Here is a 14,920-nt window from a genome sequence, read left to right on the forward strand (position 1 = left end):
CTACGTAATACTAGTGATTCGATGTTGGGGTACCGGGGAGATGGCGGGGTTTCTTCTTGAAGTTAGTAGGGCACATAGAAGCAGAGCAGAGCTGCACCCTGCGAAGAATGATAGACATCCGTAGCCCAAATTCATTGTACAGCCTATCTTCCAAGCCAATTCCTTTTGTGCATGGCAGCACAAATGCTGATATTATCGCTAATCCTACAGATCTGAAAAACAAGGTCTTCCTGAAGACTCCAAAACCCCAATTGCAGCGTCTACCCATCACCAAGTACCGGTCCGGTGGGAGTTAAGTGTGCTTCATTTCTTGTCCGCGGGGGCCTCGGGGACCTTGACGTCGGCAAATTCTTCTTGGCCGACAGCCTTGAGGGTGTAGGTATCTAGAAAATGAAGCCATATCAGCATGAGGTCCTATCTCTTGTGGATATCGAGCTCGCATGGAGACTTCTCATCCGGCAATTCGTGGCGGCGTGATCGTCTGCAGTTCGGAGATAGGGACAGGATTGAAGCGAACAGCGATATGCGTCACAGAGTCTACTCACAGACTGCAATTGTAAATGCGAACAGTCCGAAGCCTGTAATGGTATTCTTGAACAGATATGGGCGGCGGGCGCGGAGGAGAGCGGCACCGGCGCGGTAGTCCTTGCCGTAGTAGGTGGAGTTGAAACTATCACAGAGGCATGATGTCAGCAAGATAAGAACTCTCTGAGTCCAAAGAGACTATACATACATTCCGGTAGCCATGGTGAGAGTGTTTTGCTGACAGAGAGGTGAGACAAGAAAGTTGAGGCCGTACAGGCAGACCAGGAGGAAAAGTCTTGGCGTTAGAGGCCCAGACAACGTGATGCCGGTTTAGATGTTTGTATTAGAATTAGATCACGACCTTTTATTGTGATTGAGACACTGGTTGGATTCAATTTCGAATCGTCGGAGCATATAGAGACTTTTAGCTTGATGATACGTGTGTTGTATAGAGATACTCAGCTCATATATATCGGAGTCTTTGTCGGCCGCCGCCCTTTCAGGCTTCGCAGCTTTTGTCGCATCCTCGACAGCCGTCGATCTCACTTCTCAATCGCGTTTCCTTCACCACCCATCGCATAACCACCTACCCTCCCCAACCTTGGAGTTGATTTGCCACTATCTCCTAGTTCTGCGACCGCGATCCTAAGCTTATGTGCGTTGCTTTTGCAACTGCATCCGTGTTTCCCGTCCACCCACCAACGTCCTCCCTTCCTCCAATACCTAGCCCAACTTGAATCCGACACGTCCGTCGCGTACCGGATACATTTCCATTAGAGCTACAATGGCTCAGCCAATGGACAATGTCGTCGACCAGGTCGCCCAACTCAACGCTGCCCGCAGCCTCGTCCTCGGTGATGCCGCCTTCTACCCGCAGATCGTCAACGGCATCCTTCCTATCGTTGGAGCTAGTACACGGCTGGAGCTACGAAGATGGGGTGCAAATTTTCTGGCAGAGACCTTTGCTAGCCCAATGTTAGCTGTTGCGCAGAAGGAGCAGCTGGCACCGAATGTCCTGCAGACGATTCGTGAGATTCTAGAGTTGCCGGAGACAGACACGACAGTTCTGCAGAGCTTAGTGCAGACTTCGGCTAGTTTGTATCCCCTTGTCTTCAGACATGTGTAGGTTACTCTCAAGCTTTCGGGACTGCAACGCAGAAGCGTGCTCCAAAAGCAAACTTGGCGCAGAGCTAACAATCCCGACAGAGTGAACAATTCACAGGATGGCAAGTCATGGGAGACGATGAGTGCAATTAAACAGGATATACTTAGGAGGATGGACTCGTTCCCATGCCCGGTTAAGCTTTGCTGTTCCAAATTCATCCAGCGTGTGGTCCAGGTTCAGACGCCTGGGTTGATCTCGGACCCCAGAGTATGTTTCGCGAGCTATAGAGGCTTGAATATACCACTAACTTTGATAAGCGACCGGACCAAAATGAGACGTCTCTAGCTGTCGTTCCCCGAAACCATGCCGTTCTGTCAATACCAAACCTGGAAGCGGAATCCTCAGGTCTCCTCGATCGACTCCTCGGTGTTTTCCAAGAAGAGACTAGGTATGAGGATTAAACAACCGCGAGTTAATGGTGATGCTAACACAAGCCAGTGATGCTCTTCTTGTGAACGCGACCTTAAATTGCCTTGCGCCTCTCATCCGGACGAGACAGTCTGTAGCAAACAAGATCATTAATGCGGTTTTGGAGTTTTATCCCGCCAAACACGTCCGCCCGCCGTTTACTCCGACAATCCGCGTCAGCGTCAAGTCCATGGAGCGCACAGCTCGAGCCCTGCTTATCAACATCTTGAAAAAGTACGTTGTCATCCTAATTGTAAAAAGTGTAGTTTGGCCTAACCTTTATAGGAATCCGAACCACCCCCTCGCGGGTCGGATGCAAATGTACATTGAACGTCTAATGCAATCGCGACTTGAGGCCACCGACGACGCTTCACGGAAACGTGGATTGCCAAATGAACCTACCGACGGGCTTGACAACGCTAAGCGGGCACGTCTCAATGCTTTACCCCCTCCAATGCTTAAGATTCCTCCAATGGCACCCGGGCCTGCAAGCTTCGACCGACTATTCACCTTGACCGAGGACACCGGACTCTCCTCTTTCGACGTAAAACAGCTGCCAATCGACCTAGTCCTCAAGATTGTTGTACCTCTCTTGTCGCAGGTAAATGATTCAACTCTTTCACAAGCTGTCGATGTGAGTACTGCCATGAGATTGAAGCCTTTTTCTTTGCTGACATGGCCCTAGGCCGTTCGTACTCGATATCAGACAATCACCAAGGAACAAAATTTGCAACGGCAGCAGCAACAGAAAACAGCTGCCCAAGATGAGGATGATGACTATGAGCCCGAATACCAGCCGATGGATGTAGCATCCGTTGTTTCAGAAGAGGCCAGTGCTGTCGCGGCGGAGGTAGCAGATCTACAACCAGAACTGGTCTCTTTGGGTCCTTTTGTCCTGCCACAGCCACCTCCATTGAGCGAAGAAGAGGCCGGAGAAATCGGACGGAGTGCTGTTGCCCGCGTGTTCGGCATGCTGAACGCAGCTGAGACATCACCTGCGCCTGCCAAGAGTCAAAGCCAACAAAAGCTCGGGTTCGCTAGGTTAGCAGGCAGTACATTTGACCGGGACGCATGGTCTGTTCTTCTTGCTCGGCTGGCTACGCGGGCTCCTGCCGGCCTCGAAAACGACCAGCAAACCAAAGGAGACGTACGTAAGCAAACAACTATTGCTGAGTCGATCCGTGAGACGCTCTATCGGTTCATCTTGGAAGATTTCCGAGGACGACTTAACATAGCCATTATCTGGCTCAACGAAGAGTGGTATAATGATCGGATCCGAATGAAGAGTGCTGCCAATCAGCGTGACGACAGCGAGGAAGACTCGGAACCGACTGTGGCTCTTAATTACGATACCTGGGCCACCCGGCTTTTGGAGGGCTTCCTAGCTTACCTGGACTCTCGAGATATCAAGGTGCTGGTCCGCTTTCTCAGTGAGGTCCCTGAGATCACGATACCCATTACCCAGCGGGTGGCCAGTTTGGCCAAAGATCCTGAGCGTGTGAACCTTTGTGTTCAATCATTGATGTATGTCATCGTCCGTCCTTTCCACCGTCAAGAACCGCCTTGCTGACCTTTTTTAGGTACCTGATCATGTTCCGACCACCAGCACGAGAGATGTGCTTGAACACCGTAGAGGATGTCTACCAGACTTGTAAGTTTACTCTCCCTGTTAATATCCATCTGTGTCATGTATCTAACATGCGACGAAAAGACGAGGAATCCCGACCTGCTGCAGGCAAAGTTCTCACCAAGTGGCGTCCGCAAAGCACAGTTCTGGAGACAGCTGCAAATGCCGCACCGGAACCATCAGAGGCAAAGCCCGTTACTTCAGAGCCATAATCTTGCTATTTGCACTATTCGATGAAAAGAAGATGATGACATGAGACGAGATGCTTCAATTTTCCGCAATTTTGAGTCCTAGGGATTATCAGCTTCATTCTTCGGGCATTTATCTTTATTATTATTGCACATGTCTTTTGGTTTGGTGCCTTTCAGCCCCGGTTTCATTATACCGCTCTCTTCTAGTGCATTCATCTTATGGTCTCAATCTTTGAACATGTGCCATTTATGGAGCCTCCATGTCGCTCGCTTTGTCTTTTGAGAGGATGTAGTATGTTCGTTTCTAGCCCCGAAACTTTTATCAAGACATTTACGTTTAGTCACTGGTAATTACTGTACATGCCCAGCACGTTGGCTTGATTTTGCAAGGCCCGTCTGTTATGCAGGACAAATACTATAGAATTTAGACATGCAAATGTTGAATGGAACCTACGCGGATGTATAGACACCAGGGGCCAGCAAGAAACAGGCCAAAATCATGCATTTAGGCATAGCATAGACTTAAATGCGGTTTTGGTTCCTGGCATCTATATGTCTGCGTAATAGAAGTGCTTTTTTACACATTAGGAAAAGCCTCTCTCTAGCTTGCTAGATTGGAAGTTCTTTTTTACGAACGAAGTGATATACATTCCTCTATTATACACAAAACTGCCGCTGCCTAAGCCTGTTACTTAAACATCTGTCAGCTATATGCTGGAATGCTCTCAGACATTCTCCGTTCCTGAGGTCTCCGACTTCGCTGGCCATTTCACCCTCTTCTCCGCTCGAACATAGAGATTATTAGGCCGAATCAACTGAAACATGGGATCATACTCGATGGGTTCATTGCCCTCCCGGGTGAACTTATACCGGAAGATAAGCTTCGGAAGGAAAACCTTGATTTCCTGCAAGGCAAAGTTGAACCCAATGCACATACGTGGGCCCATAGCGAATGGGATATAGGCAGCCTTGTGTCTGCCCTTGACCTCATCAGTGTCCCAGCGGTCAGGGTCAAACTGATTAGGATTATCCCATAGATCGGGGTTGTTGTGGATGTGGTGTAGCGCCGGGAGAATGACCGAGTCCTTGGGGATCTTGTACCCTCCCGGAAGCACGAGGTCAACCTTGGCAGTTCGCCCCGGTTGAAAACTTGGATTATGTCGGCGCTGAGTCTCTTTTATATACTTGTCTAAAAAGACGAGTCGGTCGGTGACATCCGCCGTGATGGTAGTGTTCTCGTCGATGTCGTTATCGATGAGCTCCTGCAATAGCTTTTCTTGCATACCCGGGTAGGTGACGAGACCGTAGATGAGCCAGGATAGGAGGGAACTGGTGGTTGTGAAGCCGGCTCCGGTCGCGACGACGAGAGCCCAAATCAGGCTTCCTTGGGGTAGCTTCTCGCCTTTGTTGTCGGTTGCACGGATGGCATAATCTGCAACGCTGGTTAGCATCCATTGATATAAGAAGCGCATTGGTTGATGTGTGATAGCCACTTACCGACCATGTTAGACGCTTTCAGCGCTGCATCTTGCAGTGGTAGGTCTTCAATACCACCACGTTCAGCCTGTTTAATTGTTTCTCCCACAATCTCCTCAACTCTGACTTTCATGTCTTTGAGCCGCTTTGGATCACCGAATGGCAGTTTACCATACCAATCCCCCTTGGACGAAATTTTCTTATTGAGAGAAAGAACGCCAGCAATCAAATGAACCATCTCATGCAACTGTGCGTCCCGAGTCGAAAAATGTTGGAAGTCCAAGCCAAGTGTAAGCTTGCCAACTGCCTGAGACCCGAGCTTCAGCATATACTGATAAACGTTCCATGCTTCACCCTGCTTGTCAAAGTCGTCAAAGACCTTAAAGGAATCCTCCACTGCCTTCTGCATTGTCGGCGCATAGTGACGGACAGCCTTAGGACCGAGAGCTGGCGGCAAAAACTTATGGGCAACCTTCCACTCGGGAGTATCCGTATCACCAAGGAAAACACCAGCCTCAGGCTGCTTCAAAGGATAGAGGGGATGGGCCTCGTTAATCTTCTTTGTAAAAAAGTCGGATTCAGCAAAGACGATTGCGGAGATAGCTGGGTCATTCGTTTGATAGGTCGTGCGGCCTAGATTAGTTGTCTTGATGACCGGTCCATATTGTTCAAAGAGACGCTGGTGGTTGCCGAGGTGGTCTGGGTAAACTTCAAAGAAATTCCCGACATAGGGGAGACCCTTTGGCCCTGGAGGATCACGGACCGCGTTCCCGTCGATGGTGATAGCGATGGGAGTGTCGGCCGAAGTGATTTCGGCGGTCTCGTTCAGGTGAAGGTCTTGAGCATGGAAATCAATACCTATCATACGCGTCAGTCATTAAGACCTAAAATTATGAAAAAGAAATTCCCCTCAAGCTTACCACTTGACTCAACGATTGCAAAGTGAGCAGCAATCAAATCCTTGAGTCCATCTAAATCACTTTTTGGGTCGACATCGATGTTCCTGGCGGAGGAGACGGGCTCTCCGAGGAGATAAAATTGCTTTGCAGGCATTATGCTTGAATGTTTGTGAACCTGACCAGCTCAACCCAGGAACCCAAACTTATATATCTTATATATCGACTGTGTAATGGCCATCAAGACAGATCCCGGCCAATTCCTAGTTCGGGATCCCGCGCCCTCGGGTTGTGGGTCAGTATGGACTTTTCCGATTGGCTTCCCATTAACTCGGATGTCCCCACCTGGGCAGAATACCTCGGAAAGGCAATGTTTCCTCGGTGATATTCAACATACATAGTAGAATTTTCAATAGATGAGACATTATTTAGATTATTTACCTTCGGGACTATGTCGGTACTTAAGTATATATCCACTCTGGATCCAAGTATAATATCCGAATCCAGCAGGATTTGAAAACATCCCATCCCATTGGCGTATTTACTGTTTCTCTACGATTTTGAAATCCACTTGCGGAAGGCACAGGATCCCACAGAATATTCGATATAGAAGACGTGTTGCTGAAAAGAATTTCTCAGTTCTAACTTCTCGGCCATAAGAAGATTCGGGTATACAATCTTTGGAGTAGTATAGTTCTGTCACGAAAGGTACAGCCACTAAGCTTTTTGAAGCCGTTAACTTGCGTGAACATGTTAAAGATGGAAACTGGCTTGAACAACATATCTCATAAATTCCCGGTTATTAGCTACAGTGTGTATAACTGAACCTGTAGTTTCATTAAAGTAAAGTGCTAATGCAATCAAGCAAGGTCATATGTAAGATAACCCTTCGATGTCATTTCTGCTTGTTCTTTTTATAGACCATTTTAGAACGAACATTCCTTAAATATATCAAAATATGAACACGTTGAATTCACAAACAGCTCTAATATACAGCTCAATCTATACACACAGAGTAACCAGAGAGTATATAATCGAAAACACTCTAGAAGCAGAAGATCTGGTCGGTCATCTTTCCAACAGCGCCAGGAGCTTCAAAGCCCGCGGCTACCAAGGCCTTCTTCGAAGCATTCACCATACCTGGTGGTCCACAAAGCATGATCTTCGTATCAGGCGCTGGTCCAGGCAATCTTGCAGCCATAACCTCTGGCGTAACGTATCCCTTACCATAAGCCCAATCGTCGGAAGGATGATCAAGCATATACCAGAGCCTAAAGTTCTTTGGATATCTTCGTGCAAAAGCCTCCAATTCGCGGCGAAGAAGAATATCCTCTTCAGTTCGGTTGGCGTAGATCAGGCTGATTTCAGTCGTATCCCGATCATCCTCGCAAATCGCCCGGATAAGTTGGTACATCGGGGTGATTCCGGTTCCACCGGCGATCATACCGATTTTCTTGCAAAGGCCGCTGTGATATTTCATGCCGCCTTTCGGGCCTCGGAATTCCACCTTGTCACCAATTTCCAGAGACTCGAGGTATTGTCCGGTGAGAATGCCATCTGGGTAGCATTTGATGACTAGCTCCAGTTTTCCAAGATCCAGATTATTGGATGTCGGGGTATAGGACCTCGAGACAGAGGCACCGTTAACCATGGCTTTGATAGCAACATGCTGGCCGATTGGGAGTCCAATCATGCCCTTTGGATCGGGCAGTTTGAAGACAAAGCGGTATACATTGGGCGATAATTGGTCTTTCTCGATGAGGGGGAGCTTTTTGTAGTTTTTGGGCTCGAGGAAGCCTTTCACAAGATGTGGATCCTGCTTCTTCAGTGTCGAGGCTTTGATGTATGGGCGGTACTTTGTGAAATCAGACTCGACTTCGGTGAACTTTGAAATCTTGGATCCGATGACACCGCCAATCGTCGCGCAACCCAGAGTAGCAGCAGTGACACCACTCAAAAAGCCACCTTGCAGAAGGCTCGCGAATGGAATGCGAGCCTCGAGGATTTGTAGGGAAACTGGGGAGTGCTTTGCGAAGAACTCGGTCAGGGCTCGGTGATTCTTGGAAGAGACATAAACCAGGGCAGTAGCAGCAAGCGTGGCAGTAATTGTAGTCGTAGCTTTGAGGGCCATTGATGACTTCTTGGACGTCTCTGTTCCGGAAGAGGGTGGCTTGATTACACGAACAACCTTGGGTTGGACAAATTCGTGTGCATCCTTCACAGTACCGATCAAATATGTCTCGAGAATTTCAGAGGCATCCTCTGAGTGACCGACATCCTCATATGCAGCTGTTGCATCTGTGCCGGCGACGTCTATCAACACATCCGCACCACCTGGATGGTCTCGCACGTAGTTTGTAATGTCGTATACTGGGTATGTCAGAAGATTGAACAGGACAGTTTTGGGAGGGAACGATTACCTTTTCCGTGAATGATAACAAAAAGATCGTTTTTAGTATTGTGAGCTGCCACTTCACTCGCGTCGAATTCTTTCAAAGATGCCATTGTGTATGGAAGATGTAATATCAATTTTAGCGCGGCACTGAACCCGAGACAAATGCTTTATAGTTTTAAGAACTAAATGCGCTATTTATTTTTTATATATCTTATTAAGATTTTCTATTTAATATTCAGCTCCAAACAGGGGGCTTTCCGAGGTATACTACCTCGGCATGGTGCTCCACATTGTTATCCATAGTATAATGGGCCCAAAGAAGACCTCGGGAGATCAGCCCATGTTAAGCATTCTGCATCTAATGCCCTAATGACACCTGTCAATTATATTCCCACATCTGCCGGAATGGTCGGATCTGCCAATCCTAACCTGTTTGATGAAAATTTTCCTCGTTGGTCTCGCTTCCACGGCCCCGGGACTGGAGTTTCCGAGGATTGAACCAGATAGATGATCATCGGTATAGAGTTTATTGACGTGGCTAACGATCTCCTTGATATTCTGGTCTGAGTGGTGGATAATGGACTTCCGAGGGTAGTACGGAATAGCAATGACGATGCCAATGGCAATGGCAATGGCAATGGGAACAATGGGATATAAAAGGAACTTATCTGCCACTGTGATTGAACCATTACACCAGCTAGACCGTTTTTTACACTTAAACTGCAAGCCACTTGCTTTACAACATGTCATCACACTGGGTACCTCCGCGAAACTACCGCAGCCGCCCAGTGGCCATTCTTGGCGCAGGTGTACTCGGCCGCCGAGTAGGTCTGTATTCCATCCAGCGTGTCATTCATGGATTGTGCTGACAAAATTCTTGCTTTAGGATGTATCTGGGCTTCAGCCGGCTTCGACGTCAATATCCGAGACCCCAACGCGCAACAGCGAGCAGACGGTGTAGCATATATTGAGAAAAATGTTCAATCATACTCCGCCAAGACCAACCAAGTCCCCGGATCATTCGAAGCCGTCGAAGATATGAAACAAGCGGTTCGAAATGCCTGGCTTGTCATTGAAGCTGTTCCCGAGAAGCTCGAGCTCAAGATCGCCACTTTCGCTGAATTGGAGGCCCTCGTTCCCGATGACTGCATCCTGGCTTCCAATTCATCCTCATACAAGACTTCGGAGATGATCTCTCAGATCTCGGATTCCACAAAGACGCGCGTCCTGAACATGCATTATTATATGCCGCCGGCGTGTATGATCGTGGAACTTATGACAGATGGATACACTTCCCCAGAGATATTCCCTTTCATGGTTGAGCGCTGCAAAGAAGCTGCCACAAGTCCATATGTCGCAAGAAAGGAGTCCACTGGATTCATTTTCAATCGCCTGTGGGCTGCTGTGAAGCGGGAGGTCTTGACTATCTTAGCTGAAGGTGTTTCGGTTCCCGAGGAAATTGATTCGATGTGGACTGAACTGTTTCTCAAAGGAAAGAGTCTTCCCTGCCGGACAATGGACGGTAAGATGTTTGCTCATCCTCACTAATTTTATGAGAATCTGTTCGCTGACGGAACATTGCCTAGATGTTGGCCTAGACACCGTTGCCTTCATTGAGGGTCATTACGTGGATGAACGTGGACTCTCCCCGGAGAAGACGGTCGACTTTCTGAAGAGCAACTACCTGGACCATGGAAAGCTGGGAACAAAGTGTTCAAAGGGTGGCCTCTATGCAATTAGCCACTCAACTCCTATCAAGGCCGACTCAAAGGAGCAGGACATTTTGGTGTTGGATATCGGACTCTCAGCAAACCCACCCAGTATGACAGCAGGAGAGATCCTCCGGGTTTCCGCAGATGGCAAACTACAGAAACCGATTCTTAAAGGCCAACCATTGCCTGATGGACTCGCTGTAGACACAACCTCTGGCCGCATGTTCTGGACTTGCATGGGCGTTCCCGGAAAGACCGACGGCGCCGTCTTCTCCGCCAACGTGGATGGGACAGACATCAAAACTCTGGTCGCCCCAGGAACTGTGAATACACCAAAACAGCTAGCCCTTGATTTCACGGCGCAATCCGTCTACTTCAGTGACCGTGAAGGATGCCGAGTCTATCGCTGTGCCTTCGACGGCTCCAATCTGGAGGTTTTGATTGATAACACTAGCCGTGATTTGACCCCTGCGAAGCGTGTCTCCAAATGGTGCGTGGGAGTCGCTGTGAGCCCAAGTCAAGGTAAATTCTACTGGACCCAGAAAGGACCCTCCAAGGGTGGTGAAGGCCGGATCCTCTGCGCGGATATCGCAACTCCTAAGGGTCAGTCAACAGCTGCTCGAGGTGATATCCAGTGCATTCTGTCTGGTCTTCCCGAACCAATTGATCTTGAGGTAGACGAAACCTCTCGTATACTTTATTGGACCGATCGTGGCGAAATCCCATGGGGCAACTCACTAAACAGAGCCAGGTTGGGGAAGGATGGTCTCCCTCTATCAACCAGTTCCCCGAGAGGATATGAGATTCTTACCAGGGGTCTGAACGAGGCAATTGGTCTGAAGTTGGATTCCATCAATTCTTATATCTATCTCACTGATCTAGGTGGATCTATCTACCGGTGCGACCTGGATGGCAACCACAAGGAGAAGGTTTACTCCGAGGAGCACCGGGCCTTTACTGGGATTACTCTCCTATAGCCCCGAAGTACTATAGAGATCCATGTATTTAGCATATTTAACCTGAATGTATATGGAGCATAAAAATACATGTCATATAAGAATTGTGATGTCCGAGGTTAGAAAGATCTCTGTGTAACCCGTACCTAGGTATGTATAGGCCTAGCACGTACATACCTGTTCAATGCCATCTTTTGATGCAGATTATCAATTTATCATACCCTCTAGTCGCTACATGAATAATTATGAGCAGATTGCAAATCATGCGCCGTTCGGTACCATACCTGGTTGACCGTCTTCCAGGTACCTGTAGCTACGTCTCATGATCCAGAGTCAAAGGAAAGAAGTCAAACTTGTCAAGCTCTCCAAGCGAGAAATTACTGATCATACCTAATAAACATTGCTGGCGCTTTTGAATACACAGGAATTATCTACAGCCAAAAGAGAGCTGTATTCGATTTCATACATTGTTGGAATAAAATAACGGCATTATTCCACTCGACCAACACAAAAACCACGGTTAATGTGTATGGCCTAATGGAGGCCATACCCTAGTTTGACATACATCAATGGCAGTAAATTACTGCCATTACACCGCCTACCGCGACGTCCTGTCCAGGTGTTATTACCTAGGTACCGTATATTGTTTGGCATCATCATCCCTAACCTGGTAATATTCGCATATAGCCGTCATGACCGAAGGGCTGGGGCCAGTGGAGCGAACCAAAAGACATCCATTGTCATGTGTTCCGTGCCGGCAACGAAAGTCAGCCTCCTTTCCCCCAAGTGGCTGACACGGCCTGGAACAAAAGGAACCCTCTTCTAACCACCGGGATAGAGTGAAATGTGATCGGAATCAACCATGTGAGATGTGCGTGCTAAAGGGCCGATCTTCCGAGTGCGCATACACCCCAAAGATAACTAAACGACCCGGACAACATCGCTTCCGCCCTGTGCGGGACCGGGCCAGGAACCTGGATAGTGCCATCGGCTCTCTTGTTGAAAGGCAAGAAATGGCGCAGCCGCCCTGCACTTCCTCGCCGGATGGAGAATTTCAGTCCACCGAAGGCTCCGTCGGGCGTATTCGAACCCAACAGGGCGAAACTAACTACGTTGGAGCCGAGCATTGGGCTGCCATCGCGGGTGATGTGAGTTTTCATTTTACTTTGATATTCACTATGGTGTTCACATCCTGACGCCTGTTTTCCGGACTCAAGATCGGTTGTGCGCAGGAAATTAGACGGCCAACGCTACAGCAACCCCAGAATGACAGGTCGCCTGACCTGTTGATGGGAACGCGCAGCGCTGTGACTCTTGAGGAACTTTTGCATGCTGTGCCACCAAGAACTGTCGTCGATCGTCTTATTTCTCGCTACTTTAACGCCATGGACTTCTTCGCATGTATGTATGGCCTTTGCCTACAAGGCATTGAAGCGGCATTTGGCTGACATGAGCAGTGATCACTCATGCGCCCACGTTTGAAAAAGAAGTAAGTGATAATACCCGCCCAAGATGACCATGCACTTACCCGAAGTCCAGTATAATTGCTTTTGGGAGGATCCATCCAGTGTCTCACTCAACTGGCTCAGCATTCTGTACAGTATGATGTCTATTGCCTCATGTCATTCGTCTTTTTCCAGTGACCCAAAGGATGGCACTTCCCAGTCACGGGAAGATATCTCTTTCTTCCGCCACAGGAGCGCCCAGTGTCTCGTTCTATCCGACTATACCAAGCCAACCGTCAACACAGTTGAAGCGCTACTTCTATACTTCTTTGGTCAACATATCGAACGCCAGAAGAACCAATTCGCAAACTACCTGGTATTCACGACAGTCGTTCGTGTTGCTATGAGAGCAGGCTATCATCGGGACTCTTTGCATTTCCAGGGAATTTCCACCTTCACGGGTGAATACAGACGGCGCGTATGGCTTGTGCTTCTCCAGTTTGATATTCTCATGTCTTTCGAAGTGGGACTACCGCGGACGATCAACGAGGTCGAAACAGATACCGAACTTCCTCGTATTCTGCGCGATGGTGATTTGACCCCAGAAATGAGCCAACTCCCTCCGTCGCGACCTGAAGATGATAGCATTTTGTGTCATATGATCGTGAGAGTGGGCATATTAAGAGTCCTAGGCAAAATCCAAGGTCGGGCTGTATCCATCCATCCACTTTCTTACGACATCGTCATCCAAATCGACCAATCTCTGGATGAGCAATATGACTTGGTTCCACCTTCCTTGAAAGCTCACCATAGATACGCTATTACGGAAACTCCAACGTCGCTCTTGCAACGCCTGATGATTGATCTGCTTTTCCAAAAGGCCCGTTGCTCATTACACCGACGGTTCATTCATTCGCAACCTAAATCGCATAGAAAATGTATTGACGCATCATTGAGAATCATTCATCACCAGTCATATATTTATCACGAATGCCGACCCGGCGGATTCCTATGGGGGTACAAGTGGAAAGTGATATGCGCTGCATCATACGACTTTCTTCTCGCGGCCATTATAATCTGTCTTGGGGTCAACCCGCAAAATGGATCAGGGCAAAATGTACCTCCGTGTGTCGATCCGGATTCATACGGTGGTCCGGGGAAATTGCTGAAGGCCTTGGAGGAGTCTTATATGATTTGGACTGAGTGGAGCAGCGAAATACATGAAGCCCGCGTTGTCTCTGATATTGTGAAATCTGTGCTCCAGAGGGTGAAAGGGCAGCGCACCATGGTGCCTTTTGATAACAATGGTAAGTCAGGATTAGGCAAATCATCTCGTAGGTCCCATATTCCCGCTATTCGTCTTCTTTCCCCTCTGGTTTTCTTCCCCGTTTCCCGTTTCTGGTCAATTATTAGTGTAGTAGTGCTCACTAGGGATCGCAGAAACCGAACCTCCTAACACAGATAAAACGGTCGGCACCACATGTCTATCTAATTCCTCTGCCGCCGCAAACAATGACCTCCCACTTGACACCGCTATAGATATAGAGAACTGCTCGCCGTTATCGACGGATATCTTTGCCGATATAATCGATCTCAATGGTGGAATAGATTGGGTGAGTTTTTCTTTTATGATCAGAATACCCCGTGTATATTTTTGATGTGGACTTGTGGATTTTGACTTATGAACAGACCCAATGGGACAATCAAATGCAGCAACAGGGCATTAATCCCCATTCGCAAGCGAATAGTCAAATGTGGTTCACCAACTAACATTTATAGAAGCGATTGCTCTTCCGTTTCAGTGAATTTATGACTATGGGCGTAAGTTTCGAAGTGATTTGAAAGGCCGGTAAGGCGGTTGCCGGAGGAAAAGGGTAGGCCCTATCATGAAAAATGACATTCCAAGATTTGATCACAACATCTGCGTTGACCTCATGGATTCTGCGTAGTACATGTAAGCATTCTACCATGTACGTACGTACAGTCAGGCGGCCTTGCATCAAAACGTGTTCATACCGAGTCCCTCTTAGTAAAGCATTATTACCGGGGTAATATTACATCTCCGAATACATCTCCGGATACATCTCCGGATACATCTCCGGATATTTGGTTTAGTCACTCTAT

The 14,920-nt window shown here is 48.1% G+C and overlaps 7 protein-coding genes across 7 annotated transcripts; 4 read left to right on the forward strand and 3 right to left on the reverse strand.

Annotated features, from left to right (window-relative positions):
- Positions 1 to 303: 303 nt before the first annotated feature.
- Positions 304 to 747, reverse strand: N7489_000790 (uncharacterized protein; the record flags this gene model as incomplete). Its single annotated transcript, XM_056706545.1, has 3 exons — positions 304 to 383; positions 546 to 670; positions 734 to 747. 3 exons carry the CDS (start codon positions 745 to 747, stop codon positions 304 to 306), a joined length of 219 nt encoding a protein of 72 aa, XP_056570847.1.
- Positions 748 to 1,309: 562 nt separating this feature from the next.
- On the forward strand, positions 1,310 to 3,937 carry N7489_000791 (RNA-processing protein PTA1; the record flags this gene model as incomplete). Its single annotated transcript, XM_056706546.1, has 8 exons — positions 1,310 to 1,647; positions 1,732 to 1,897; positions 1,948 to 2,078; positions 2,129 to 2,332; positions 2,384 to 2,732; positions 2,784 to 3,622; positions 3,679 to 3,749; positions 3,810 to 3,937. The coding sequence occupies 8 exons, from the start codon at positions 1,310 to 1,312 to the stop codon at positions 3,935 to 3,937; spliced, it is 2,226 nt and encodes a 741-aa protein (XP_056570848.1).
- A 704-nt stretch (positions 3,938 to 4,641) lies between these two features.
- N7489_000792 (cytochrome P450) lies at positions 4,642 to 6,445 on the reverse strand (the record flags this gene model as incomplete). Its single annotated transcript, XM_056706547.1, has 3 exons — positions 4,642 to 5,348; positions 5,414 to 6,250; positions 6,313 to 6,445. 3 exons carry the CDS (start codon positions 6,443 to 6,445, stop codon positions 4,642 to 4,644), a joined length of 1,677 nt encoding a protein of 558 aa, XP_056570849.1.
- Positions 6,446 to 7,333: 888 nt separating this feature from the next.
- N7489_000793 (uncharacterized protein) lies at positions 7,334 to 8,793 on the reverse strand (the record flags this gene model as incomplete). Its single annotated transcript, XM_056706548.1, has 2 exons — positions 7,334 to 8,658; positions 8,709 to 8,793. 2 exons carry the CDS (start codon positions 8,791 to 8,793, stop codon positions 7,334 to 7,336), a joined length of 1,410 nt encoding a protein of 469 aa, XP_056570850.1.
- A 633-nt stretch (positions 8,794 to 9,426) lies between these two features.
- On the forward strand, positions 9,427 to 11,372 carry N7489_000794 (uncharacterized protein; the record flags this gene model as incomplete). The annotated part of the gene is made up of 3 exons (XM_056706549.1): positions 9,427 to 9,511; positions 9,570 to 10,205; positions 10,270 to 11,372. The coding sequence occupies 3 exons, from the start codon at positions 9,427 to 9,429 to the stop codon at positions 11,370 to 11,372; spliced, it is 1,824 nt and encodes a 607-aa protein (XP_056570851.1).
- Positions 11,373 to 12,220: 848 nt separating this feature from the next.
- On the forward strand, positions 12,221 to 12,799 carry N7489_000795 (uncharacterized protein; the record flags this gene model as incomplete). Its single annotated transcript, XM_056706550.1, has 2 exons — positions 12,221 to 12,499; positions 12,608 to 12,799. The coding sequence occupies 2 exons, from the start codon at positions 12,221 to 12,223 to the stop codon at positions 12,797 to 12,799; spliced, it is 471 nt and encodes a 156-aa protein (XP_056570852.1).
- A 64-nt stretch (positions 12,800 to 12,863) lies between these two features.
- N7489_000796 (fungal specific transcription factor domain-containing protein) lies at positions 12,864 to 14,617 on the forward strand (the record flags this gene model as incomplete). Its single annotated transcript, XM_056706551.1, has 3 exons — positions 12,864 to 14,103; positions 14,258 to 14,409; positions 14,576 to 14,617. Coding segments are annotated over 3 exons (1,434 nt in total), but the record flags the coding sequence as incomplete, so codon positions are not given.
- Between the last annotated feature and the right edge of the window lie 303 nt (positions 14,618 to 14,920).

This window comes from Penicillium chrysogenum (assembly GCF_028827035.1).
Source record: "Penicillium chrysogenum strain IBT 35668 chromosome Unknown utg000001l_segment0_segment0, whole genome shotgun sequence".
Taxonomy (NCBI): Eukaryota; Fungi; Ascomycota; class Eurotiomycetes; order Eurotiales; family Aspergillaceae; genus Penicillium; species Penicillium chrysogenum.